Below are 26,289 nucleotides of genomic sequence, written 5' to 3'. Positions count from 1 at the left end.
TGCCGCTGCCCCTTTTTGGGGACCCTGCTCAAACAAGTTCAAGTCCCACGTGAGCACTTTCTGTCTCTCCGGAGGTGTACTGAAGGACGTAGGTGTAGCACATCCCAAACAGGATTGCTTTTCCTGGTAGTATGCAGCACAGGAAGGTTGGGTAATAGCTGTGCAACTGACGTGAGCTTTGCCATGAGCCTATTTCTTACAAAGAAAAGCCTGGTATTGACTTTGTGGTTAAAATAGGTGCAGTGGGAACATGGGGGTGGCTGACCTGTGATGTGTTAGGCAGGACGTTCATCTGTTTCCTGAGCAGCGGGAGGAGCAGGCTGGCTCTCCTGGCTGCAGCCCAATGCCTCCTTGAAGAAGTAGAACATGCTGGCTTTTCTACAGCAGTGGTGGCGTCTGCTGCTCGGGAAGGAACCCTGGCTCAGCTGCTGGGGTCAGCCCACCATGGCACGTTACTCCAGAGAGTATTCCTGCTGAATGCAGATGCTGGTGCCTGGCGCCCATCCTCCAGAGCCTGTGCCATGTCCCCTGGTGCACAGTGATGAGTGCTGGCTGGCCATTCGGGTGTTGTTGTGGAGGTAAAAGTGAGATCAGAGAGCTGGAGCAGAGAAAGTGTTTCCTGATGCTGGCTGTTGGTGAGGAAGATACCCTACCAAGCCCTGTGAGTTCCTGTTGGCTTTTCAAGGAGGAGGAGACATCGTCCTAAGGAAGGGGCGCGTGTGGCCCAGCTGCAGAGCTCAGTGCGAACTTCAATGTTATGAAGGGTGTCCCCAGAGCTGCAGAGCAAGGATAAATCTGCCAAGTGCAGATTTTGGTTGCTGGTGAGCTTCAAGCCCTTCCTGTTTGTGTCCGGAAGAAAAACAGGTTTGAGCAAATCCCTTGGGTGTGCTGGTGTCCTTCTAAGACAGTCTGTCTGGAAATTCAAGAGTAAATTAGGTGCGTTCGCCAAGCTCTTAGTCTGTATCCAAAGTAGTGCCAGTTGTGCGCATTGCACCTGTGTCTGTCTGAGTCCTCCCTTGTCTGGAGTTCGCCGGTCCAGCAGCACCCATCAGGTACCGCACTGCTCTGGCGTCGGTCGTTCTGTGACCCTTCGGTTCCTTATGCTTGCTCCAGCTAGAGGGAAAGCTGCGTCTGGCTGGCTGGGACAGTCGTTCATAACTGTGTGCAATGCCAGTGCAAATTGCGCTTTTCCTCCTGCTCAGTGGTCCGTCCTAAGCAAGTTTTCTGTTTCGGGTCGTAGCAATAGAAGATGGTATTTAGGATGAGCAAGTTGTGCATAGTGTGGATACTTGATAGCTAGTGGAGAAAATTACACGGTGACTGTAGTGCTTATGTGCTTAAGAGAGTGATGCAAAGTAAGTTTGCTCTACCTGCATATTATTGGGATGATCAGTTTGTAGAAGCATCTGCAGCTTTGATGTACTGATTTTGGCTGATTCCTGGAATTGGATACCTGTATTAGCACTGAGCATCTGCATCTAGGTTTTGGGAAATCTCACCAAAGCAGGAATGAGCTAGACAGGGTGAGTGGACATTAGGAGACTAAATACTTGTTTTGCTTCAGCTTAAACAAATATATTTTAGGAAATGAACAGTTTCAGACCCTGTGGTACGTGGATAGGTAGGACTAAAAATACCCTTTGCTCTGTGTTAGCATGGGAAATACTGCTTCTCATTGTCAGTGGATTGAAGTGAGCTTGCCTTGCTCTTGACCTGTGTGAAAATGTTGTAGGTTGATCGTTTTGGTGCTCATCTCATGTAATTGAGTCCCAAGTTTGCTATAAACGTTTCTTTTTAAACAATGATGTAGCTCCTCTGTAACCACTGCCATAACCCGTCTGGTCTGTTCTCAGAGCAGGTGGCAGTTTCTCTGCCCAGCAAGGCATCAGCGGCTTCTTTAACTCAAGTTGTGTGGAGGGTCCCACACACGATGGTAGGTCCTGGCCTGTCCCCAGGTGGTGTGGGAAGGCAGTGCACCATCCAGAGCTGTCCGCAGTCCCTGTTTTGAGTGCACTGTTAACTGTGCCTGTCTGATTGTGAGGGCTTGGTAAAGGGAAGAGCTTGATTCTTGTGCTTTTGCTGTACGCCATCTCTGTCTCTCTGCAGAACATTGTGTCCAAGAACGCTATGCAGTACCGCGGGAATGCCCAGCACGATGCGCAGGAGTTCCTGCTTTGGCTTCTAGACAGAGTCCATGAAGATCTGAACAATGCAGTGAATTACAGCGGCATGCCTCCACTCAAGGTAAGGGATTTTGCTGGGAGCCAACGTGGGAGAGTAGCTGCAACTTTGCATACGGTCTGTCTTTTTAAATTAGATCTATGTGTTGGCTTCTCAGCTCTGATAACTTGTATGGAACAAAAGCTTGGGTTAAAATACTGTTTGTTTCTGGCCCTGTGAATGTAACTAACTGTTTCACTAATCCCTGGCAAGTGCTCCCCAATACAACCGTTTGTGAATGGTCGCATACCGCTCTGCCAGAGCTGGGAGGTGTTACAGGGGAGGGACTGCCAGACACATCATCTGGTGTGAGATCCCTGCCTTTCCTCGGGCTGCCCTAGCTACCTCACATTCCTGCATAACTACCCATGTGAGCAGAGCGCACTTGGTTAAAAATTTTGTGACATTTTTCTGGTGGTTTTGGGCAAGGAGGGCACAAATTTGACAAAGAGTACTGGAGCCATCTAATGTGCTGCACCTCCACGCTTGGATGTGCTTCTAGGGTTTATTCTTCTCTTTTAGCCACCGCTGGAGGATGACGTGCTGCTCGAGGGACCAGCCTTTCCAATCAGTAGTACTTTTGTGCAGGAACTCTTTCAAGCCCAGTACAGGTATGATATTTTGTAAATTTTGAGGCATTATTGTATGTATTGGTGACCCCAGTATAATTCTACCCTGATGCTAGCTCCCAGTACAGTTGAGACTGGTGTCATTGTGTTAACAGCTGTTTCTGAACTCCTGTTGAATGAAATCTGAACTAGGATCTTGCTCTGGAGGAGAAAGAGTTTCACTACTTCTAATTTGGTATATTCTGTGAAAATCTACAGTATGTACCACCTCTTCACCTGCCCTCACGCATCCTGAAAGCAAGTCAGTGCTCAATGGAGCAAAGACTCAGGATGACTCAGTGCTGTGAGGCTTACCCTGGCTGTTCAGAGGCAAGAGCCTGTGGCAAGACCTGGAGGTGCCTGGAGGCTGCTGGGGAGTTACAGATCCCAGATGTCCTGTAGAGTTCCTGTTATCTGGCACTCGAGAGTTCTGAGCTGAATCTTTCACTGTCCCTTCGGGGTTTTCCCATGAGTTTCCCATACTTTTGGGAAGGGAGCTTTCTAATTTCAGAACTAATACAAGAAAACAACCTAATTTCCAGTGCTCCTCGATGGCTTGTATCTGTGCTGCTATAAGAATTTTAATTGCTGGGCTTTCTCCCTGATAATTGCCAAGGCTTCCTTTGCAAAGGAGAAGTCTTAAGCCTGGTATAAAACACGAAGCCGGTGGAAGGTGCAGGTTAATTCTGAATGTGAGAGATGTATTGTCTGGAGTTTCTCCCTTTGAGTAAGAGAGATCTGTACACCTGCAGTGCTGACTGTTGCCATCCCTCTCCCGTCAATTCCCTTCTCTTCAAAGAGAAAATCCTTCCAGGTCTTCCATGTTGGAGCTACTGTTGGTGAATTATTAATTTTGCAGTGATGTTTATTAAAAGAGAAATTCAGTGACTGGAGTGAAGTCTTTTCCTGGCATGCCCTGTAATGAACTTTGAGACTAATTACTTTAAAAGGATCTAGAAATCAGGAGTCCATCATTTACAGCAGCTCTGTCTATACAGCCTCCGTGCAGAGCCGCTCTGTATGGAGAAAGAACAGTAGAAAGGGGCAGCCAGGTTGACATGCGAAGGCTGTTATTTGTGACTTGATGAATTATCCATGCCTGATGAAATGAGGTATAACTCTGTCCTATTATTGATATTTGTACTAGGTCCTCTCTGACGTGCCCTCATTGCCAGAAGCAGAGTAACACCTTTGACCCTTTTCTCTGCATCTCTCTGCCGATTCCTTTGCCTCATACACGGTATGTAACTGTCTTGAACTTAACGTTGGCTGTTTTCCATGCAGATAGTGTTGTTTAATTTGCTACAGAAGGAAGAGAGATGTCAGCAAAATCTCTCCGGTAAGTCTTTAAAAAAGATAGATAGGACCATATGGGGCTTAAATTTTTTGCATTGCAGGTAAATTGGAAAATTGAGTCTTTTACTTCTTTCAGAATGGCCCCTCGCCCCCACCCTTAACTTCCTATAGAATTAATTTTTGGGAGAAAAAAATATATTTGATTCAGGTAACCAAAATATTTTGCTTTTGACTTAATTTATAGCATTTTAAAATTAAAAAGGGGAAAAGGATGAAACACTTTTTTACTTTCTTTAGAACAGTCTCACTGATCACTCCAATTTCAAAAAGTGAAGTTAAAAGCTTTCCTGCAAAATGTTTTGCTTTATTGGCAACAGTTGTCTTTCAAAAAAAGAAAAAAGCTCCAGGGAGGAAAAAAATCCAGGTAAAAGTTCAGAGTGAAGAAAGAGATGTGCAGCAAAACTACCCGTTGTATAAATAAGCAACTCCTTCACCTGATGTTTTGGATGCAGAAAACTTGTATGGGTTCAAGAAGCAATGGAATAAAGTAATGAAAGAACTTATTAAATATGATGATGTCACATTTGGTTCAGAAGTCCCTGCTCCACCACCAAGTGGAGGCTGAATGGGTTTTCCAGGGAAGGTGTCCCTGGTAGGCTAGCTGCCCCACTCTTCTCTTCCCGAGGTAGTACTTCTGGTTGCTGGTGGAGGCAGGATTGAGTGTTGAGAGACAGCCTGGAGCAGCTGTTCCCAGCAGCAGCTCTCTGAGTGGTGCTTTAAGGTGCTGCCTCGGACTGTCCTAAGCTGCATTACAGGATCCTTGTTGGAAAATTACGATTGCCTTGTAACAGAGAGTTTTATTTTTAACTCTGTGGGGCTTTTTTGAGAAGACTTTCTGCTTGTGGGAACAAGTAACACCAGTCCGTGTAGTAAGAAAGGAGTCTTTGGCCGAGCGTAACTCCAGTGTGAGGTGGATCCGGACTGCCGAGATGGCCCTGTAGCTTATGGGCAGCCTGGATGCACCCAGGTTGGGCTGACTCTGTTCAAGATACTGCCAGGAAACGCTCAGCCCAGCCCCAGCAGTGCCTCCCGTGCTCTCCTCAGGCCGCTCTACGTCACCGTGGTGTACCAGGGGAAGTGCTCTCACTGCATGCGGATCGGGGTGGCAGTGCCCATCTCTGGAACGGTGGCCAGGCTGCGGGAAGCTGTCTCCTCAGAGACCAAGATACCCACAGAGCAGGTAACAGGCTGGTCTCGTCACCCCGTGTGCCCTGCCTTCAGTGGGAGGGAGCGCGGAGGCTTTCATCCCATCTTGGATATGTAGGAATTGAAATACGCTGCCCATGATTAAATGGGGGAAGCAGAGTGGTGATGATCTGGATCATGCTTTTCTCTGTGCATTGACTTTTTGAAACCTAGTGATGTTGGGATAGCCATCTGTGGAGTGTGCAGACCTTCTGCCTGATCACCTGGTGATTTGTGCATGCTGGCAGTGGGGGAACCATTGGGCACCTATGAGGGACTCCTCTGTAGGGAAGAGCTTCAAGAAAGCTGTCGGATCCCACCAAAACCTCTTCACATAGTGCCTTTACCCCAGCTTCTCCTTTATGGCAGTTGTTTTCCCTCTTCCTTGCTCCTGGCTGATGCCAGGATGTTTTGAGGAATGTCCTCTTGTAGCAGGAGAATGTCCTGGTCGAGAGATGGGGCAGCTCAGGTGGACCAGGCATGGATGGTTTAATGGGTTCTGGTTTGCTTTTGCTGACTCCAGATTGTGCTGACGGAGATGTACTATGATGGGTTTCATCGTTCCTTCTGCGATACTGATGACCTGGACACCATTCATGAAAGCGACTGCATTTTTGCCTTTGAGACCCCAGAGATATTTAGGCCTGAGGGTATCCTTAGTCAGAGAGGTAAGTCGATAACTCCGCTTAATGCCCACCTCAGGTGACTAGGTGAGGGAGGCTTGTTTTGGAAAAGGATATACTGGAGAATAAAAGTCCCACAAGCAGTTAATGTTCTGGTGTATTGATTTCAACTCTGACTTTGTCCAGACTCGTTCCAGCAGACTTAATGGTGTTGTCAGCCGGGAGGTTATCAAGAAGCGATGTATACTCCTTTCTTGCTCTTCCTGGGGCTGATTTTGCAGGCCAGGCTGGCTTAATGTGAAATCTATTGTCAGGCTTAATTTAAAGATCTGCTAGGGACCAGATGAAGCCACTGAAAATGTGTTATTTAAAATCAGATTGCCAGTGATGAATAAACAGTCTGAGGAATGAACAAACGCTTTCTCTTTCAAAGCTGAAAAAACTCAGCTTCTCTGCATCTCCCTCTCAGTGAAAGGGAATAATTGCATCCTGGGTAGACAGAGCGTAATCAAAGGCAAATTTTATTATTGGAAGTAATAAGTAGGGTTTCTGTCACTTTAGCTTTTCTTGCGGGCAAAGATATGAGTACTTGTAGAAATTACTGTGAAAAATCAGTTAGGTGAGCACTTGCATATAATTTCTTTCTGTAAAGAAATAGTCACTATGAAAAGTAATTGCTCTTTGAAGCCTTCATACAAGTAATAAAAATGGTCTTTGTTCCATACTGACCCGCTCCGCTGCAGCCAAAAGAGTTTCTTGAGGGGGGCATCAGGGCACTAAAGGCAAATGACATAACAAAATGTTTCCTTTCTCCTAATTTTTCAGGAATACATGTGAACAATAACCTGAATAACTTGAAATGTGGCACTGAGCACTCCCGAACAATATCTTACTCTCAAGGAACAGTGAAGTCTGGAAAACTGGAACAGTCCTCTACTAAACCAGTAGCAAATGACAAGATTGTCTTGCTGGTGTGTAACAGAGCGTGCACTGGACAGCAGAGCAAAAGGTGACTGACAGCTTCACAGTTAGTTACTCTTCTGGCTGCTTAATTGACTTGGGGTTTTACTCACCGCGTAGTGAAAACACAAGGTGAAGGAGCGACAGCTTGCATTCCTAGCTTGCATTAAGTGCTAAAGAACATGTTGATCAAAAAATGTTAATGAATGCAACGAAATATTCCTAATTTTGGTGGACTTCAAATAGTCCCGTGTTACTGGAAAGCGGTGAATGCAGACCAGTTGGAAGGACATACCACCTCTCTCTAGAGCTATCTGGTTTCAGACAGCAGCAAGCACATCTGACCAGATCCTGTGATGTGTGAAACTTTTAATTGGAGTGCAAACAGCGGGTGAGGGAAGTGAGGAACAACCATGGCAAAGGCATTTGTACCAACTGCGGACTGAGAACTACCTCAGCTGCTGAAGTTTGTTTCACGAAGAGTTATCCCTGCCAGGTTGCAAAGCTCTGCAGCCTGAAGCAAGCCGCTTGAGCACAGAGCAGGGCTGCAGCCCTTTAAAAAGGGCCCTCTGCATGGGCGGCCATAACAGTGTTTCCTCAAAGTTAAGCACCTCTCCTCTGGAGACAAGTTTTTAAATGCCTGGTTTCTGGGAAGTTTCATCCAAAGCATGCCGAGCTCCATAGGTGCTGAGTGAGGAGGAGAGTGGCACTGTCAGAGTTTGGGGATCGGACTGCTGAACAGAATAATCTTTTAATTGCTGCCTCAAATGCTACTCCTTCCTGTAGGTTTGGCTTGCCCTTTGTGTTGCATTTGGAAAAAACAATTGCTTGGGATATTCTGCAAAAGGAAATTCTGGAGAAGATGCAGTATTTCCTGCGGCCTACAGCCTGCATGCAGGTGAGTCAAATGGTTTGTCTGTTTTGAGACTTGCAGCTCTGTGTGACATGAACTAAAGGGGAAGCCAGTTACTTGGAGCGATAAACATGCTGCACATGCTGAACTGATGGCTTCCCAATATTTCTTTGTGCAATGATGTCCAAGGTATTCCACCTCATTGGTGCTTTTGTCTATTTGCTGAAAGGTACAAGTAAGATTAGACTGATCAGGTGAAGAAATTACATGCTTCACTTCCTTCCTTACCCCCAAGAAATATTTAGTGCTGCTGTCTGCACTGGAAATCCACTGGTTGGTGGTGCTTGCCTAAAAGGAAAGCTGAAACGTTTGCTTAGTGATTGCGTGTTTCTGATGAGAACTCCCTCTGACAGCAGAGGGGTGAAGAGGGGTGTCTTTGGTCACAGTAGAGGAGGACTTGGATACAAAGCCTCAGTTGCTGTACCTCACCCCTCTGTTAGCTGCTTGGCGTAGGCATATTTGAGACCTTGTGCATTTGCTTTCTCATGTAAAACACACGTTCTGGGATAAAGTACATGTCAGCTGGTGCTGAGAGCAGGTTTGCACATAGGTAAGTTGGGTTTGAGTCACTGAGATGGCTTCTACTCTCTTGCAGGTTTGCCCATTCAGCTTGCGAGTGGTCAGTGTTGTGGGCATCACGTACTTGCTACCTCAGGAGGAGCGACCCCTCTGCCATCCAACAGTGGAAAGGTGGGTTAGCCCTCGTTCTCAGGAGCGGAGAGGTTTGTCAGCTGGGAACTCAGTGTGTAGCCATACAGAAAGGGACAGTCTTGGTGTGGATGGTGGGGAATGGACTTCACAGGCCTGAGGAGCAGGGAAAGGACTGAGTGTCCTCAAGAAGCTGTGTGAGGATTGCTCAGTTGTGTGTCATGCCATCTGGAGTCCGTCCTCCTTGGAAATGGAGAAGAGAATGAAAGTATTACTCCCCCACTTATTTTTTTTTTTTAGTGACTGTTATTATTTAGAAATTTTTGTAGATGCCTGTTCTGTAAATAAATGTATGTTTATTTACAGAATTAGTGTAGTTAGGTAAATGCAGTTTGCCAGCTTTGCCATGTTCTTTGCTGTATGAATTCCTTTTACTCCTTTGCATACTTGAGCTGTGTGGGAGTGGAGGAAGGATGAAGGGCTAGTGGAGAGAAGTTATATGCATGTAAAAGATAACGTAGGCTTCAAATTGAAAGGTGGTCTAACTTCGGTCTGCTCCTCTCTCCAGGACATTGAAGTCATGTGGACAGGGGGGAACTGCTCATGTGAAATTAGTGGTAGAATGGGACAAAGAAACTAAAGAGTAGTAAGTATGAAGTAGAAAGCCTTAAAGTGTGTTCACCTTAAGAGTGATGCTTGTGGCCAGCTTGGCTCTGTGTGAATTGTGCACCCCTCGGCAAACACGAGACCCCTCAGAAACTCCACCCTGTGCCCTGGGGGACAGACTGGGGCTGGGTGCACTAGACTTGCTCCGAGCTGGAGTCCTTTTCTCTGTAGTCGGGGTTTTGCATTATGGAGCAGGCGTCTCGCCTGTGGCTCCTTCCCCCACAAATCATATTTGTGTGAGAAAGTTTGTGGGCAGTGAGTAGCTTTTTCTGTCTGAGAAACTGGAATGGGTGCCCACTGAAGCTGTTTACCCCTGTGTTCAGTTGTGTTGCCCTGGTGGGATCTCTTGCCAGTCGGCTCTCGCTCGTGTGCAATGGGACATATCCAGGAAAGAGCTGCTGTTTGTACCTTTAGGATGGCTCCTCGTGGGGAGCGGGTGGATGTGTTGGTAAATGTGTTGTCTCCCTGATGCAGCTTGTTTGTGAATACGGAAGAGGAGTATATTCCAGACTCCGAAAGCGTCCGCCAGCAGAGAGAGCTTCATCATCAACCTCAGACCTGCACTTTATCTCAGTGTTTCCAACTGTACACCAAAGAGGAACAGGTAGGGACAAGACTGTATAGCAGCCAAGACTCGGAAGGTCTGGCTGGTCCACATGCTGCCTGAACTCCCACATTCAGCAGAGTAGCTGTTTTCTGCAAACACTGATTTGTTGAGACAGGAGAATAAATTTGTAACACAACACTAGTTACCAGTCCTCCTAACAGAGTTTCTCTGCAGTGAGGAGGAAGTTGTGGGAGGTACTGCTTTTGGTTTTTTTGCCTCCTAAATGTTGATATGAGAACTTACTCCTCTGTTCTGCAGTAGCAATGTCTTTTTCTGGCATACGTTATAAAGGGTTAGAACAGCGTGGCTTCTTCATGGGAATTTACTGCTCTGTCTTGGAGCAATTGTGTGTTTCCAAGCCTGAGCAGGACTGGGGCTGGCTCAAGGCAACCGTCGCTGAATGGGACCCCCTGAATGGCAGCGCAGTGACTGCCGAGCTGAGTTCTCCAGAAGCGTGGCTGTTCTCCTTTAGCTCAGCTCATGGTGTGAGGAGGTTGAAGTGGCAGGAGAGATGATGTGCCATAGGGCAGACTAGAGATGGGTCTGATCTGGCCCTTGCCTGGAACACATAAGCAATCTGCATTTCTTTGCCAGAGGTCTCTAATCTGCTGTAAAAAGGGATGGTCCTAGAGGTGGATTGCGGATCCGTGATTGAACTTTAATAATTTTGGAGCCTCTCTTGTCGCTTCTTTCAGAGGTGAGGGAAAAATTGTTTGACAGCTTAAAGCTCTCTGGCTTCTGAGTTTTCTGAGCACTGGGCTGTGGAGGGAAGTGCATGTCGTGTTTGTGTCTTTGAAAAGACAAATTCTCCTTGGTGGACAGTGAAAATCTCTGCAGTTTGTAAGTCTGTGCCATTGGCACATAGGGAGGAAGAGGATTTCTAGAGGGCAGCGAGGTGTCAGAGATGAAATTCGAAGCACATCTGTCTTCTTTCTATTCTGATTCTTTCTTTGTTGCTAGTTTTCTTGTGAGAATACTTTTACTCAGGCTGCCAAGCCTGTCTGCTTTTTGCCTTTGTTTTTTCTTCCCCACTTCAAAGGGATTGGGGTTTATAAGGTGCAAATAGCTTCTCAGCACAGCAGCACTAGCTAAATTCTGTCTTGCAGTGGGAAGTGCCTTCTGCGTGAGGCGCACATGTCTCTTTGCTTGTCACTATTTTGAAAAGCATCATTGGGAACCCTGCATTTCCAATGAGCTTGATAAATGCTGGAGGTAGATAGGGTGCAGGTGTCAGTGTCTGCACTGGGCCTGGGGCAGCAGAGGAACAGTGGTGTAGTAAAAGCTGCCTTGGAATTTAGAAACTCATACCCACTGATGCCTCTTCCTTGTAGCTTGCCCCAGATGACGCATGGCGATGCCCACACTGCAAGCAGCTGCAGCAGGGTAGCATCACACTGAGCCTCTGGACCTTACCTGATGTTCTCATCATACATCTCAAAAGGTTTAGACAGGTAAGGATGTTTGCAGTGATGCTGGAGGACTGCTTCTCAGCCAGGGAGTGACCTGACTAGACCACCTCTTCAGAAGCAGCTGTTCTGCCCTATGCATTCCTCTCCTGGGTTTTTGTTTTCTCCAAGCGTGGTGGCCTTGCTGCCACTGCAGCTCACGCTATTCTCTGTTTACACAGGAAGGAGACCGAAGGATGAAACTTCAAAACATGGTTAAATTCCCCCTGAGTGGCTTGGACATGACTCCTCATGTTGTTAAACGCAGTCAGAGCAGCTGGAGTCTGCCATCACACTGGTCGCCCTGGAGGAGACCTTATGGTCTCGGAAGGGATCCTGAGGACTATATCTATGACCTGTATGCTGTCTGCAATCATCATGGCACCATGCAAGGGGGACACTATACAGGCAAGTATCCTGCAATATTATGTACGTTGGATCCTTTCAGAAAGAAAACGGTTATATTTTTCTATCGAGTGTCCATAACTTCTTCATCTTTCTTGACAAAAGGACCTAATCCAACTAACAAGGGCGGGCTATGTAACACCTGAGGGGTAACCTTTATGACTGTGAGGAATGGAACAATGCCTGGTGACCCCAAATGTCTTACTGTATGTTTCTTTCTCTGCTTTTTTTTGTTTTCCTTCAGAGTAATGTAACTGGCCTTTCATGTTTCAAAAATGCTTCTGGCCACTCAACGCAGAACTTCTGTAGTTGCAAGAGGCTGTTATACATAGGAAGTATTTGCACATTGCCTATGTGCACAGCCAGTTTATGAACTCCTCTTTGCTTGTTTCAGCAGCTCCCAGAGCAGCCAGAGATAGACAAAGTTGCTTGGTGGTTCTTAGGATCTGTGTGACTTCACGCAGCAGCCCAGAAAATGTGTGTGTCCGGTTTTGCCCTCTGATGTACGTCTCTGGGCTGTGTTGTCCTGGGTGGGCTCAGTTAGAAGGAGAATCACTGATGGAGGCAGACTGCCACAAGTTACAGAACGTGAAGTGAACGGAGCCACCCCAAATGGTGTTCTGTTCTGAGCAGTAGTGTTGAACAAAGAAAATCCTGAAATGTGAGCTGTTTATTGTATTCTGGTGGCCTCAGGCCCCCATCTTGCCAGTCAGACTGGAAGAGGATGTGTTGCATGAATAAATCTGTTCCTTTCATTCTCTTCTGAGTCCATCATAGCAGATAAGGTCATGTTTAAGTTATCATACAGCAAACCTGAGTAGCAGGAGTGAGGAAAGTCTAATAGTAATGTATTTTCTCTCAGCATATTGCAAAAACTCCGTTGATGGCCAGTGGTACTGCTTTGATGACAGTGATGTTCAGCAACTTTCTGAAAACGAAGTCTGCAAGCAGACAGCTTATATTCTTTTCTACCAGAGACGCACAGCAATCCCGTCGTGGTCTGCTAACAGCTCTGTGGCAGGTAAGCCCCGCTGGCATTGTCAAGGAGTGGTTGTAGTTTGTCTTTCATGGATAGGTTGTCTTTCTGAAGAATTTTCTGCCCAGCTCTGCTTAAGCCCCCACTCTGTCCCAGAATTCAGCGAGGCTTGTCTCAGTCTGCTGTGCATCAGAGGCTGTGGGAAACTCCCACCTCTTCTGTTAAGGCTAGTTGTGGCAAAGAGGCTGTGGAAATGGGGGAATCCCCCTCCACCCCCATGGGTAGTTCTGCTCAGAGCTGCCCTTGTCAAAACCATGACATAAAAATGTGACTAGCTCATTCCCTCCAGCAGTGCTGTTGGTCTCAAGTAGGCAGCCAGCAGCTGAATGTGTTGGTTGAATCCAGGGTGAGCTGGGGGCAGACACAGGCTTGGTCACTTGGCTTTGGAAAGGAAAGGGTTTGCACTGCATTTTCGTGGCAGCTCAAGGACTGCCCTCTACCTGTGTGCTGCACTGATTCTTTTGATTCACAGCATACTGGAACAAGTGCAATTCTGTCTTTCACTTACGACCATAACTATTTCATAAGAGTAAAGACTTATTCTCTTGGCAGTATCTGGATGCTGTGGCTGTGTGGGCCAGCTCCAGACTCCAGGTGTCTGTCGAAGCCAGTGCAGTACGTACCTGACTCTCAGTAGCCTTCCAAGGTTTCACGTGTTCTGCAGCTGTGTGCTGCTGGCCTGATGTCTGTGCCTGATTCCTTGCAGGCTCCACAAGCTCCTCGCTCTGTGAGCACTGGGTCAGCCGTCTTCCTGGTAGCAAGCAGCCCAGCATTGCTTCGGCAGCGTCATCGCGGCGCACGTCTCTGGCTTCGCTCTCAGAATCGGTAGAGCTGACCGGGGAAAGGAGTGAAGATGATGGTGTGTATCAACACTGCAGCGTGTGGGGGATATTGGGCCACTAGTTCTTCTGTTACAAGATCCCTACTAAGGTAGCTGCAAAATATGTAGTTACAAGGGGACAGTTCCTCTAGCAGCTGGGGGAGGCAGGCCCTGTGTCAGTAGGAGCAGATGGGTTCTGGCACAGGTGAGCTTTTTCTCTGGTGTGAAGGGATGGAGAAGAGCAGGGCAGGACCCTTAAGGATCCTTTCTTTGAAAGGAAATACCATCAACTAAACCTCTCAATCAAGAACTTCTTGCGTTTGTGTTTTTTCTGGGTTTCACTGCAGCACCTTTGCAGGGTGGCTGACATGTCACTACAACTTAGTGTAGGTACTCATTGTCTGCTGCCATGCTGCAGAGGACTGCTCCCAGGGAGGTGTGAAGATACGCAAATTCACTTGTGTGTGCAAGTAACTGTTCAGTTCCTGGCTTTGCCTGGCTTCTCCACATAGTGCCTTATAACTCTTGAAAATGTGGAGCTTCAGGGGTCAGTCTGAGCATTTTGAAGCGGGTATAGAGATGTCCCTGCAGCAGTGTTGTGATCTAGCTGTCAGATCCAGCCGTGGTAGTTGCATTTCTAAAATGCTTATTGTTGTACTTTGTGTTTGTAAATACAAATACATTGCTTTATCTAAAGAGGTAGGAATCCTACTTTGCCTTTTACAGGGTGGTACGGGAAAATATTCTTTCATACAGAAAAATGTATTTATGGCAGCATAATCATAGTTGGTGAACTCATTGCTAGCTTCACGGACTTCCAAGGTACAAAACCTGTGTTTGGTCTCCCGCTGTTTGGGGATGAGAAGAAAATCTGGATTTTCAATTACAGGCTTCAGAGAGAGTTACTTCTGGGTGACCACTAGCAAATAACAGTTGTTGAGTTCCTTATTCAGCTTTTACGCAAGAAGCTGTGCCTGCAGCAGGCATGAAGGGATAGGTACACAATCTGGTGTAGGTGGGCTGTCTGACTCGCATATGGAAATAGCGTCTGTGGATAGGTGGGATAAACCGACTGCAGGCTTGGCTTTCATACTGAGGATGTCGCTTTCTTTCCCTGCAGGAGGATTTTCAACTCGTCCCTTTGTAAGGAGCGTCCAGCGTCAGAGCTTGTCATCTAGATCTTCTGTCACCAGCCCGCTGGCAGTGAGTGAAAATGGTGTCAGGCCCTCGTGGTCACTTTCTGCAAAACTGCAGTTGCGCTCCAACTCTCCATCGCGCTTCTCTGGAGATTCCCCTGTACATACCTCTGCTTCCACTCTGGAGAAGATCGGGGAGGCGGCTGATGATAAAGTCTCCACCTCTTGCTTCGGCAGCCTGAGGAATCTCTCTAGCAGCTACTTGGAGCCCTGTGATGGCAGTCGGCGAGAGCACAGGACGGCTCGCAGAGCCCCCTTGGCTGTCATGGAAGGGGCATTCAGGGAAGAGTCTGTTGTAAGGACATCTAGCTCAGATCTTTCAGATGGGTATGGTAAAAGCTCTGTGCAGCCAGACAGGAATCACCCTGCTTTGGACCCTTTCGATAACAACAATCAAATCGCCTTTGTTGATCAGAGTGATTCTGTGGATAGCTCTCCAGTCAAGGAGGTGAAAGCCCCCATTGGGACAGGGCTGGCTGCAGAGAAGGCAGATGGCACCCCTAAGAAGGTTCACAGCTCCAAGGGAGTTTCTGAGCCAGACAAAAGTTTGAGGAAGGGAAGGACAGTCTTACCTACCCAAGAGACCAAAGTCTCTCACTCTTCTCCTCCACTAAAGAGTTCCCAGAAAGTTTCCCGGTCTAGAAGTAAGACGGACTCCTCTAGGGCCAGTGGGCGACATGGGTCTCCTGCTCCCACTCAGGCTAGGAAGGACCATAGCACGAAGCCCCTTGAGGTGGCTGTCCCATCGGCTCAACAGAAGCAAAAGTCGGGTGGTTCTCCATCCTCCACAGCTGCCAAGAAAACCCCATCAGGCTCATTGACTAAGGGCTCTTCTGCTGGGAAGAGCCGGACTTCAGACCGAAGCCTCAGCAGGGAGGGCTCTAAGATAAGTCTGGGGTCAGATAAAACAAGCGTTACCAGCAGTTCAAGAACGAGTTCCCCGCGGATAAGCCACTCTAGGAGCGACAGCAGGGCAGTAGACAGCAAGCATGTGCGGAGTTCCTCTATGGCCAACCTGCGGTCTCCAAATGTTGGTGTGCGTTCTGGTTTGAAGAGGGACAGCAAGTCAGAAGAGAAAGGATTGTCTTTCTTTAAATCAGCCTTAAGGCAGAAGGAGACCCGGAGGTCTGCAGATCTGGGAAAGACAACGATGCTCTCAAAAAAGACAGTGAGTGGCAGTTCCAAGTCAGGCAGTAAAAATGTGCTGGAAGACAAATCGGAGAAAGGTGTTGTCCCACCAGCCTCTCAAACCAATGCCAACATTACCGCAAAAGAAAAACTTGTCCCAAAAGATGCCACACCCAACAAACATTCTCTGCTATCCAGTCGCAAGTCCAAGTCTTCCCAGCTAGATCCCGGAGTCCAGTCTCCTCCTTCCAGTGGCAAGCAGTCTGCTGACAAGCCGCTGAAAAAATTACCTTCCAGCATGCAGGTGTCTGTACGGCCTTCTCTGGAACCTCAGTGAAATGCTGCAATCCAGGTGTCTTTTCTGCTGAGAAGCTAATTTATTCTGAGCTCTTGTTTTTTTGTTCATGTGCCTAATGTATGTTTTGAGGAGAAGTTAACTGCAAGTTGTTAAAGCGCCTTTTTATTCTGCCATCAAACCAAATAGCCACAGGCAGCCAGCACTGATGCAAGTAGTCTAGCTGGAGTTGTTGTTGAACATGAATGCAGCTGTCCCATAGCACTTGTACAGGAGTCTCTTTATAGCAAATGCAACAACTTTCTTCAGATTCAGGGTTTGAAATCTGAAACCCAGTTGTACTGACACTAGTGTGCTTTGTAGAGCTGTGAACTGATATTCCTTTGGTCTTGTTCTGAGCAGGCTGTGTCCACGCTGGTGTATGGCCTTGTTCTGAGCTGTGGAGGATGCGAAGGAAACTGGAAAGGGGAGACTGCCGCTTCTTTATGCTCTCTCTCAACCCTCTCTCCCCGCTCCCCTCCATTTTTCAAGCTTTCTAAAGGGCAATATTTCAACACTAATGTTGTTTCTCAGGTATATACTCAGCCAGTATAGGAGGGACTAGCATTAGTGGATGGACAGAAAGGTACCCGTGTGTCTGTGCATATGTGTGTCTGGAATAGATTTCGTTTTTGCATTACAACAGCAGAAAGTTTTGTTTCATTTTTTTATGAAATATAACCTGCATTTTTTGTTGCTATGTCTATGAAGAGTTTTACTCTGTCCATACCTAAGGTGACCTCTACCCTGTCCTCTTTAATTACTTTCTTCTGAAACACTATACTAAGCAACAGAAGAAATCAGCAGCTGGTTGCCAGCTCGTACCTGTGAAAGTGCTAGGTGGGAGATGGTTGCAGTGCCGTAGGAGAGCTGTCTTCATGCACCTGAATGGCAGTGATGCTGTTAGGACCCCTGTTCAAACTCCTGAGAAGGAGTGTTTCCTAATGTGCTCAGATGCTTAATTGTAGTGGTGTGAATATAGCATCCGTTATTTATAGGAGTAATGTTTAGATAAGTCAAGTGTTGTCTTGTCTTCTCTGCCTTCTCTGAGCATGCTTTGAACAAGCCTCTTCGTGCGGGTTGGAGGGGCTGTACCAAAATACCGTGGAGCAGTTTTCACATTCTCCAGGGTGCTGCTACATTCCTCCCTTCGGCATGCTTGTCACCTTCCCCGGCGGGTCTGGCTACCACATGTCTCAGCGAAGCGATCCCCATTCTTCTTTGGATGACAGTCTCTATCAGGGTTAAAACACTACATCTAGTGACGTCTTTGTTTACATGCCCTTCTTACAGGGGAGATTCCTCAAGTTCTTTAAGATTCCTCTTAAAAGGTGGATTCCTCAAGTCCTCTTATATACATGTGGTGTAATCTTTTTTTTTTAATTTCATGGGTGTTTATTAATGTGCTGCTTATCCTTTATGTACAGCAGCAATCTGTGTAGGTCACGACATGCAGCAGCTGGCAGTGTGCTGGGCACGCTTGTTTTCTGAATGAGGTCTTTGCCTGTCATACAGTCGTGTTTGGCAAAGCTTCTCCAGGCTTATCTTACGGACAGACCTATTTGTACATCTTTTCTGTCACCGTAACAAACAGCCCTTGAACAAGTAGTGACTCTGAGCTAGTCTCTTCCACCTCCACTCTTGAGCTGATGTGCTGACAACCCTGCAAGAAGCCTTGCCCCCAGGTCTGCTGGGCATGGTGCTGCTCCGTGATCACTTCTTGTACTCGGCTCACCACACATCTGCAGCAAGCTTTGGAGAGAAGTGTTTTGGGGGTAGCTGACACCTTGGAGAAAAGGCAGCGTGTGTGTGGAGCTGAGCTGGGGGTGCTACAGAGCTCTGGTCAGTGTGACGGTGAGCCCACCTGCAGTATAACCCTTGTTCTGTCCTGATGACATTCTGCAGTACTTACCTTCATGCAACCCAGAAGCAATGCCAGTAGCCTGCATGTCTTTACAATGTGCTGGACTCTGTGCCCTGGACTATGTTTTTAAACCTGAACATGACCATCTTCTTGATGCATTTCTTCTCCCAGGTATTGTTTCAGTCTCATTTATTGCAGCAACAAGAAGCAAAGACTGCATTACTTGCTTCTTAAATGTATGACTAGGATTATTCTTGGATTATTTTTTGTTATATCCAGCAGAGCAGATAAGACTTGCTTCACATTGTAGTACTTAAATTACTCCCTGAAATGCTGATGTTGAAGCATTTGTTTAAGGTTTTATCTGTATTAAGGTCTTGCACTGTGTTGGCTCTTCTCTTGTAACAACTCTTCTAGCAAGAATGTACTTCTGGTAGCTAGTGCAAACTTGGTTTGGTATCTTTTAAAATAGACAGAACCTAGTTTTCTGTGCATTTTACCATGGGATATTTGTGCAAGGTTATTTTTATCAAATGACATTTTCTTTTCATGACATAGTTCACTGAAGAAGTTTAAACTGGAAGCTGGTGTATGGTTTTTGAGGTGTTTTTGCTCCTGTATTGCATGCCTGGACTGAAGGAAATCTGAAGTCATGTCCAAATTGGCATTTTAGCTGAATGCCAGTTCAACATGTTTGTATTTGGGGCATGAGAGTGATCATTAGAGCTCCCATTTAGACAAAATGGGAATGGAAGGTCCTGGTGCCAAGTGTTCCAGCAGCTGATGTTAAAAGCAGTTGAACCTCTGCAATCCCATGATGTGTAATCTAGCTATTTTTCTGTGTATTCTCCGTAATTCCTGATGGAAGTTGCTGCCAGCTCCAGCACTATCTACTCTGCACATGCTGCCAAACTGGATTTCCTACCTGTCCCTCTGAAAACAGCAGCTCTGGTGCACAGACTCCTCGCTCCGCAAATGAGCATGGGGTGGGCAGGAGAGGCTGTACTGACAGTGCCCTCGTCTTAGAGGAGATGGTATGCTGCTCTTCTGTGGTGGGCTGCCAGCACGTGGCGTGTCTTCTGGCTCAGGAGGGCTTGACTTAGGGCGTCCTCAGGCAAAATGTTTTGACTTACAAGGGTGCACTGTAGTTCGTGTTGAATATAAGGCACACACCAGGCAAAACGTGCAAAGCATGCCCGTGCAGGACCTGGAAAGTGCAGTCCCTGTTCTGTGGCTGGGTCCACTCTGTAACAAAGCAGTTTGGAAAGCAGCTGTTTGCTGCCACTCTGCATCTCTGCTTTTCGGTATCACAGATTTCCACTAGTATGTGAACTTCCTTGCACAGGAGAGGGTTGAAGGGTGTGGGTCCAGGAAACAACAATGTTCATTGTGAGTGAAAACCAGGCCTCGTTGCTTATGTTAAAAGTCATGGCTCCATCAGTGATGTAGAGTAAATCTTTCTAAAACTGAATGTAGGTTATTGCAGGCCCTGCTTAAAGTGATTTGGGGAAAAGCAACATCAGCCTTCTCTCCTTGCTTTAAAGCAGACTTATTTCTTAGCCCTTTCATGCGTAGGAATTCCTGTCCATGTGTATCGCGTTGTTCAGATGTAAGGATGTGGCACGGTACTAGGGAACACACCAGAGAGGGATCTTCCAAGTCCTAGATGCCACACCACCTTGGCTTTGTGTATTGATCCTTAGAGCAGTGAAGGCTTGAGGCTGTTCTGAAGCAGCCACTTGTATGTGGTCACCTCTTTTCCTTAAAATTCATGTTTGGCTTCAGAAGCATTTGTGGCTGTGGAGGAGGTGGGTTCTGCCATCTTCTGAAGGTCACCGCTGGCCAGGGATCTCCACCTGCCCCTGGGTGGTGGCACGTGGGGCCTGGAGGTCTTGTGGCTGGGTGTCTGAGTGGGATGAGAATGGCTGCTGTCTGGGTCTGCTTTGCCAGTCTTGCACAGCCACGGTGCCTGGACGCAAAGGTTTACAGGGCAGCCTCACGCTGGTGAGAAATGCCTTGAAAGGGGGAGGTCCAGCACTGTCCCTGTTCTCAAACAGCTGTGCGAGCTCCAAGGGAAAGCAGGCTTCAAGTCCTCTGAAGGGTTTTATGGTGTGTTTCCAAGCAACTTTGGGTTGAACTCACCTGCATCGGCCATGTGTAACTTGTATTTCACATCACATCTCTAGTCTGACACTTGCTCCTGTTCCTGGAATCAGCCCTCTGGGCGCAGGAAAGCAGTGCCTTCATTCCAGTGCTAGATTCCTGCTGGAGTCACCTAAAGAAATTATTTTTACCCTTTTTGGGCTGCGTCTTTTGGATAGTGTTTAGTAGTATACAAATTATAAGCACATTTTCAATGACGTGTATTAAAGAGGCACCTTTTATTTGTATTAATCACATTTGATAGACAATTTGGTGCCTGCAGTTCTCTGTAACTTGTAAGTGTCTCACTTTGGGTGTATAAATTGTTAACCCTCTCAAACTTATCAAATATGGCTAAATAAAAAAAAAAGATGCTTAGGATAGAAAATTAGCAGCTTAATTACAGTACATTTATTCCACTGCAAGTGCCCTCATCTGTCTTAGCTGCAGGGTTGTTTGCTTTCCAAAGCTGAAACTTGAGCATGATCAACCATTTTTTCTCAGTAATAAAGGCAGTTTTGCATGGCAGTTCTCTCGCTGTACCCAAACGCATGCACTTACTAACTATGCAAGCATCTAATACAAACCATAGACCGTGCTTTCAGTATCAGAAGCTGCTAGGTCGACTCTGGAGCACTGCTTTGAGTCTGTATTTCTGTTTCTTGGTGCAGCTGCGTGTCAGCGCATAGGAGCATGTCCCTGGGTTCCTGCTTTGTTTGCACATCTTTGATTCTTTCCTTTGCAGAATTCTGCATTACTGACAAGGCTGGAGTGTAGCATAACGTCAAAGGGATCTGAAATGTTGAAATGAGAACAAACTGGTTTTCTGTATTGTATTGCTTTTTCTTTTTTTTAACAGGGAAAACCTGATCAGTGTTCTGTATGTAGCCTGCCATTTTCCATGTAACTTTAATGACGTGTTCTATGTTGTGAGAAGAGGCAGTCACCTGTAGCCATGCGAGCACTCAAAAAAAGAGTTTTTGTTGAATTTCCGTGCTAAGGGAGCAGTTTCCAGTTGCCAGTGTGCTGCCTGTACTAGTAATGGGGCTTCTGCCTGCCTTCCCGGGAAGAGCCGTGCTGGGCCCCAGCTGCCCGCAGGGGTGGCTGTGCTTCCCGTTTGTGCTCCAAAACCGTGGTGGCGTTTGCTTGTCTGAGCCGTGCTCCCGTCGGACTGCAGATCCCACCGGGGTGGTTGCGCACATGGTGCGGCTGGTGGCAGCGTGGGGCCGGCCGGGGTCGGAGCCCGTGGGGTGTACTGGGCAAAGCGGGCAGCCGCCTGCTCGAGGCGGCTGACTTGGCAGGTTGGCGAGGTCTCACGAGCAGCACGTTTGGTTAGCAAGAGGTGTAGGTCCCGGGATTCCTCCTGGGCTGCCTGGCTGTGCCCCCGCGAGAAACCACCTCGCAGCACCCTTGTTTTCACAGAGCAGCCGGTCTGAGCCACGGCTGGGCGTCGGGCAGGTTCTTGGCCCCGCTCCCCCCGCGGGCTCTGTGCCCGTCCCCCTTGGTCAGCCGGCACAGAGAGGATTTGGAAATTACATTCCAAATAATTTTACTGTTTTTTTTTTATCTTTGTCATTTGCCTACTAATCCAAAATAATTTGGCGGTATCTAATGTTATCTGTGGAGGGAACTGAAATTTAGTTTTAATCTGTGGTGAGATGAAAGTACTACATGGTTTTCTTAATAAAAGCACCATAAAGCATTTACTATTAGGAGCTTTATTTTGTAAAATAAAAGTACCTGAAGACTTGTACAATATCTATATTAGGTCTAAAGGTTTAGGGAATCTTCTATTTTTTTAAAGGCGATAGCACTCAATTTATCTGCAAATAGTGTTTTTTAAAAGACACAGATTAAAACTAAGTGTAAACACAAATTCCGTTTCACTCTAGGCCCTGCACCACAAACGCGTTGCAAGAAAGTTAGTGTTAGGTTTGTATGGCATTTGTGCAGTGCAATAAGAAACCATTTTTAGGTGCTACATTGCCTTGGGTAGGGTGACACAAGGGAATACAGGCTACAAGTGGCTAGATTATTTTCTTGTGGCCTTCCAAGTATTAATTTGTACAGATTTGCTCACCAACTGTGCCTCACCATTGGTTAAAATTGAATTTTAAGTCCTGTTGCAAATGCAGTTTCTCTTCTGGACACAATGTCAGATTTTACACTGGAATATCTACAGTTCTAAAAACTGCATGTCACATCACTGTACACTGATACTGGGACGTGGGGCTTGCCCACACCTTTGATATTCTCTTCTGTATTTTAATGTTTTTGAACTGTACAGTAATCTGGAAAGCAGGCTGTCTTTACTTGGGATTGAACATTGTACCATAAATTTTAAATTATTTGAGGACAAGTGCATGAGACTGTGTCAATGCCTTTTATTATTTATTTGTATGTTTTATTATTCAAGGTGTATGCACTTTTAATATGCAGAATTTATATTTTTATGTTACAAATAATTTTCTTTCAGAAAGAAGAGTTTGAATATGAGGAATTGGAATTAAGTGCAAAAAGGGGAATATGTAAGAAAATACAATAAATTTATTACTAGGCATCCTGCCTGAGTGAGCGTTTTTCCAGGTCCGCATCATCGCCTGACAAGGCGTCGGCAGCTGCGCACCCCGCTGCTCTAGCCTCGCCGTGCTCCCTGCTCTCGCTGGCAGGTTGTGCTGCCCTGCCTGCTCTCCTGCTGCAGAAGGAGAGCGTCTCTCGGGGCAGGGTTGGTGCCTGCGGGGGGTAACCGTGGGGGGCTTCAGTGCTGGCTCTAACCACCCAGCCGTGGCGGCTCTGCCCCCTCCCTGCGCAGGCATGGGAGGGGGGCAAGGGCTTAGTAACTTCCCTCTGCATCCTGAACAGGGCTCGTCTCTGCTCCCCTTGGGAAACAAAAACCTTGGAGGCCTGTTTTTGGGCGTAGACCTGTGTGCTGGGGAGGGGGAGACATGGCCTCCTACCTTACTCCCCGGTGGTGTCCCTGATGCTTCTCTCTCCACAGACCGGCAGCCCAGGTCTTGCTGCTGCTTGGCCGGGGTCCCTGCTGCTGGCACATCCCAAGAATGGGGTGCAGGACCTGGACGGAGCCTTTTTGTGCTGGTGAGTTTGGTCTGTGAGCCCCATGGGCAGGCGGATGCAATCTGGCTCCTCTTTGGGGTTCGGGGGCTTATACCTGGCCAGGCAGAGGTGGGGGTCTCCCCTGCCCACCCGGCCGTGCCTCGCATCTGGGCTCAGCCTCTCTGCTTCTGCCCCTAAAGCCCTGCGGAAAGCTCAGGCCTCCGCTCGAAAGCTGCGGCTGCCCCGGCTCCTTTCTGTCCATGGGTACCTGATCACGGGTTCCCATCTGCATTGGCCCTGTGTCCCAAGGCTGCACTCCCCTTGCTGGCGGGTGCAAGGCTCTGGAGGGAACATCCCCATGTCCCCATCTCATGTGCAGTGCTGGTGCTGGCTGTGCTCCAGCCTGCTCCTTGTCCTCTGGCCGCTCTAGTGATGCAGCATGCGGCTCTGCTGCTTGAGGTTTGGTTCAATATTAGCCTTTTTTAATGGTTCTTTATTGAACTGAGGCTTAAACTGTGCAAGAGCGATAGTAACAGAGTGTTTAATTGTGTACTCCCCTAGCTCTGTCCTAATTAAATATTGTTTTTCATTTAACAGGGTGATCAGCGGTGGCTCTCTGGCCGTGGAGGAGAGTGTGGGCCGCTGGGTGGGAATGCAGTTGGACTGCTCCTGCCACCTCCTCACCTCGGCCCAGCGAGGAGGAAGAGGAGGATGGAGTGAGGTGGGAGGAGGACGGACTGTTGCTCCCGGCTGCTGAAGGGAGGACCTCTCTGTCTGTCTACACGGGTGGCTGCGTTGTCTGCAGGGGACACCCTCGGCTGGGTGCGCTGCTCCAGCTGCGGCTGCTGCAGACACAGCTGGGCAACTGTCCCCAAAGCTGCTGGGCTGCTGGGGCTCTGGTCTGGGGGGCAAATGGGGTGCGAAATGCTTTAGCAATCCAGCGTGTCACCTCAGCTGAAGAACAGGAGGGAAAAATGGAAGACGTTGTGGTTGGAGCTGCCTGGGGGCATTTCCACTGCAGACTCTGATCTTCCTGCTTGAGTGAGCCATCAGATCGGTGTAGTAGGGGCTGGTGCTCATGCTTTATAAACTTGCCTTTAAATGCAGGTTTTGATTCTTAAGGGTTTTTTCCCCTCTCCTCTCTCCTCCTCCCTCCTGTGTACGTACACTCTTTGAGATGCAGCATCACAAAAACAGCGCTCCAGCTGGAGAAGCGGACTTGGAGGTTTGGTGTCGCTGCTGGGGCTGCTTTGGTCTGGGTGGGCAGGTCCTGTCGGCCGAGAGCATGGCTGGGGCAAGGCAGTTGGGCACACGCTGTGCTCTCCAGGCTCCCGTCCTTGGCTGTGGGGTTGTCATGTGCGGTTGCAGAGAGATGACTCTGGTTGTGGGCTCTTATTGTGGAGTTGTGGCTGGCTGCTGCTATTTGGTTGTCACCTTTGCTATATTGCTAGAGCAAATGTTCAGCTCTGCAGGGCGTGGGGTGGTTCCCCTTCATTGGATTTGTTTGCAAGCTGCTGCTTGTGGGGTTGATCTACTCCAGAAGTCAGCGAGGACAGGGATGGGTGGAGATAAGGTGGAGAGTCTCTTCTGCTTTATTCTGGCCAGTTCTGGGGTGAGGCAGTCTGCAATATACTTTTGGTGTGAAGAAGAGCCTCAGCCCAGCCTCCTTATGCCTGCAATAGCTGCTTTTTCCCTATAAATCTTGTTGCCTTCCTGCCTCAGGGCTGTAGAACGCTGTCACCTCTCCAGCCCTGGGGACAGCAGTAAGCTGCACCACGCTGCATGGTGCACTGGTAATCTCCAGCTTTCTGGACAGAACGGGGGAAGGGCAGCTTTGCCCCGGAGCGCTGGCTGGAGGGGCGCACAGGGCTCGTCCCTGCCCTGCTGAGCTGGTGGGAGCCCGGCCGGGAGCACAGCGGAGCTCCGGCTAAAGTGGAAAATACGTATATAGGGGACCGCTCTGCCTCTCTCCCGATTGCGCTGAGCCGCCTTAAGTTGCAGCGCTGGCTCCTGTGATTGCCGTGGTCTTCCAGCAGCCGGTGCTAGAACCACGGCCCAGCCCCGGGAGCTGCGGAGCCGCCGCCCGAGGGGTCCCCGGCTGCACATCCCTGGGGTGTCGGGGCACCGCCGGCCGCTTCCAGAGGGGGCTGGGGGGGGGGGGGGCTGGCAGTGCATCTGCCCCTGTGCCTGCCGGGGAGGGCGCTGGGGGCCGCTGCTCCCACCCCCGTCTGGGGGCACGGGGATTCCGGGGGGGGCTGTTACAGCCGGCTCTGCTCCCCGCTGCAGCCCGGGACCTGCCTCTTCTCCCCGGCTGGCGCGGTTCCCAGCCCGGGACGTGGGGCGTACGCTGCTCCCGGCCTGCCTGCGGTCCCCCGGCTCTGACTTGCCAAGCCCGGGCCTGGCTTCGGCCCAGCGGCCGGCCGGCGTCCCCGGCAGAGAGCGCGGCGGCTCCTCGAGGGGAGCCTGGCCCTTCTGGGGCAGGGCTGCTCCCAGCACTGAGAAACCAGCTGCCCAGCCCTCCCGCGCTGTGGGGCCGGGGGCTCTGGGCTTCGCCTTGCCCGCCCAGCGGCCGAAGGGCACGGCCAGGGGGGCAGGGTGCCCTCGGCGTGCGGCACCGCGTCTCTGGCAGCAGTAAGCTCTGCAGTGACCCGCTGGTTGGCAGCGCATGCCGTGTGCCCCCTGCTGCGGTCCTCACCCCCTGGGGCAGGCAGGGGTCACCCATGAATCCCCCTTGGTCCCCAAATCACAGATGTGTCACCAGCTGTTGCTGATCTCCCATCGCCCAGCTGCAATTACAGAAACATTGAAGTTAGCTTGTTTACCAAAAGCCGTGCTGTGTTACCCCTTGCCCCAGCCTGTCCCTGGCACTTGGGGGGGCGTGCCGGCACCCCCAGCCCACGCCGTGGGACCACGCATGCAGCTTTCTTCCACGTTTCCGTCCATCCCGCTGGGAACGGTGAGCTGGAGCCGAGCCCCCTGGGGCTGCCCGCGGGTGTTGGGTGAAGGAGCTGGGGGCTACACTGGGCAGTCACAGCATGCTATTCCCATCCTTTTATTGCATACCAGAGAGAGTAATTAC

The 26,289-nt window shown here is 48.8% G+C and overlaps 1 protein-coding gene across 3 annotated transcripts in view; it reads left to right on the top strand.

Annotated features, from left to right (window-relative positions):
- The window catches only part of USP31 (ubiquitin specific peptidase 31), a 35,832-nt gene extending 13,116 nt beyond the window's left edge, over positions 1-22,716 (top strand). Inside the window, exons 2-17 of one of the 3 annotated variants that reach the window (XM_076350760.1) lie at positions 2,107-2,244; positions 2,743-2,831; positions 3,976-4,068; positions 5,229-5,364; positions 5,893-6,037; positions 6,818-7,001; positions 7,739-7,850; positions 8,461-8,555; positions 9,082-9,159; positions 9,654-9,783; positions 11,118-11,237; positions 11,414-11,639; positions 12,499-12,657; positions 13,379-13,531; positions 14,613-16,168; positions 22,633-22,716. In XM_076350760.1, the coding sequence (XP_076206875.1) occupies positions 2,107-2,244; positions 2,743-2,831; positions 3,976-4,068; positions 5,229-5,364; positions 5,893-6,037; positions 6,818-7,001; positions 7,739-7,850; positions 8,461-8,555; positions 9,082-9,159; positions 9,654-9,783; positions 11,118-11,237; positions 11,414-11,639; positions 12,499-12,657; positions 13,379-13,531; positions 14,613-16,153 (3,399 nt within the window). In that variant the 3' untranslated portion in view covers positions 16,154-16,168; positions 22,633-22,716. Of the gene's footprint in view, positions 1-2,106; positions 2,245-2,742; positions 2,832-3,975; positions 4,069-5,228; positions 5,365-5,892; positions 6,038-6,817; positions 7,002-7,738; positions 7,851-8,460; positions 8,556-9,081; positions 9,160-9,653; positions 9,784-11,117; positions 11,238-11,413; positions 11,640-12,498; positions 12,658-13,378; positions 13,532-14,612 lie in introns of all 3 variants that reach the window. The other 2 variants (XM_076350759.1, XM_076350761.1) reach the window with 2 other exon arrangements.
- Positions 22,717-26,289: the final 3,573 nt, after the last annotated feature.

This window comes from Aptenodytes patagonicus, chromosome 13 (assembly GCF_965638725.1).
Source record: "Aptenodytes patagonicus chromosome 13, bAptPat1.pri.cur, whole genome shotgun sequence".
In the NCBI taxonomy this organism is placed as follows: domain Eukaryota; kingdom Metazoa; phylum Chordata; class Aves; order Sphenisciformes; family Spheniscidae; genus Aptenodytes; species Aptenodytes patagonicus.
This window is presented reverse-complemented; position numbering and strand designations above follow the sequence as displayed.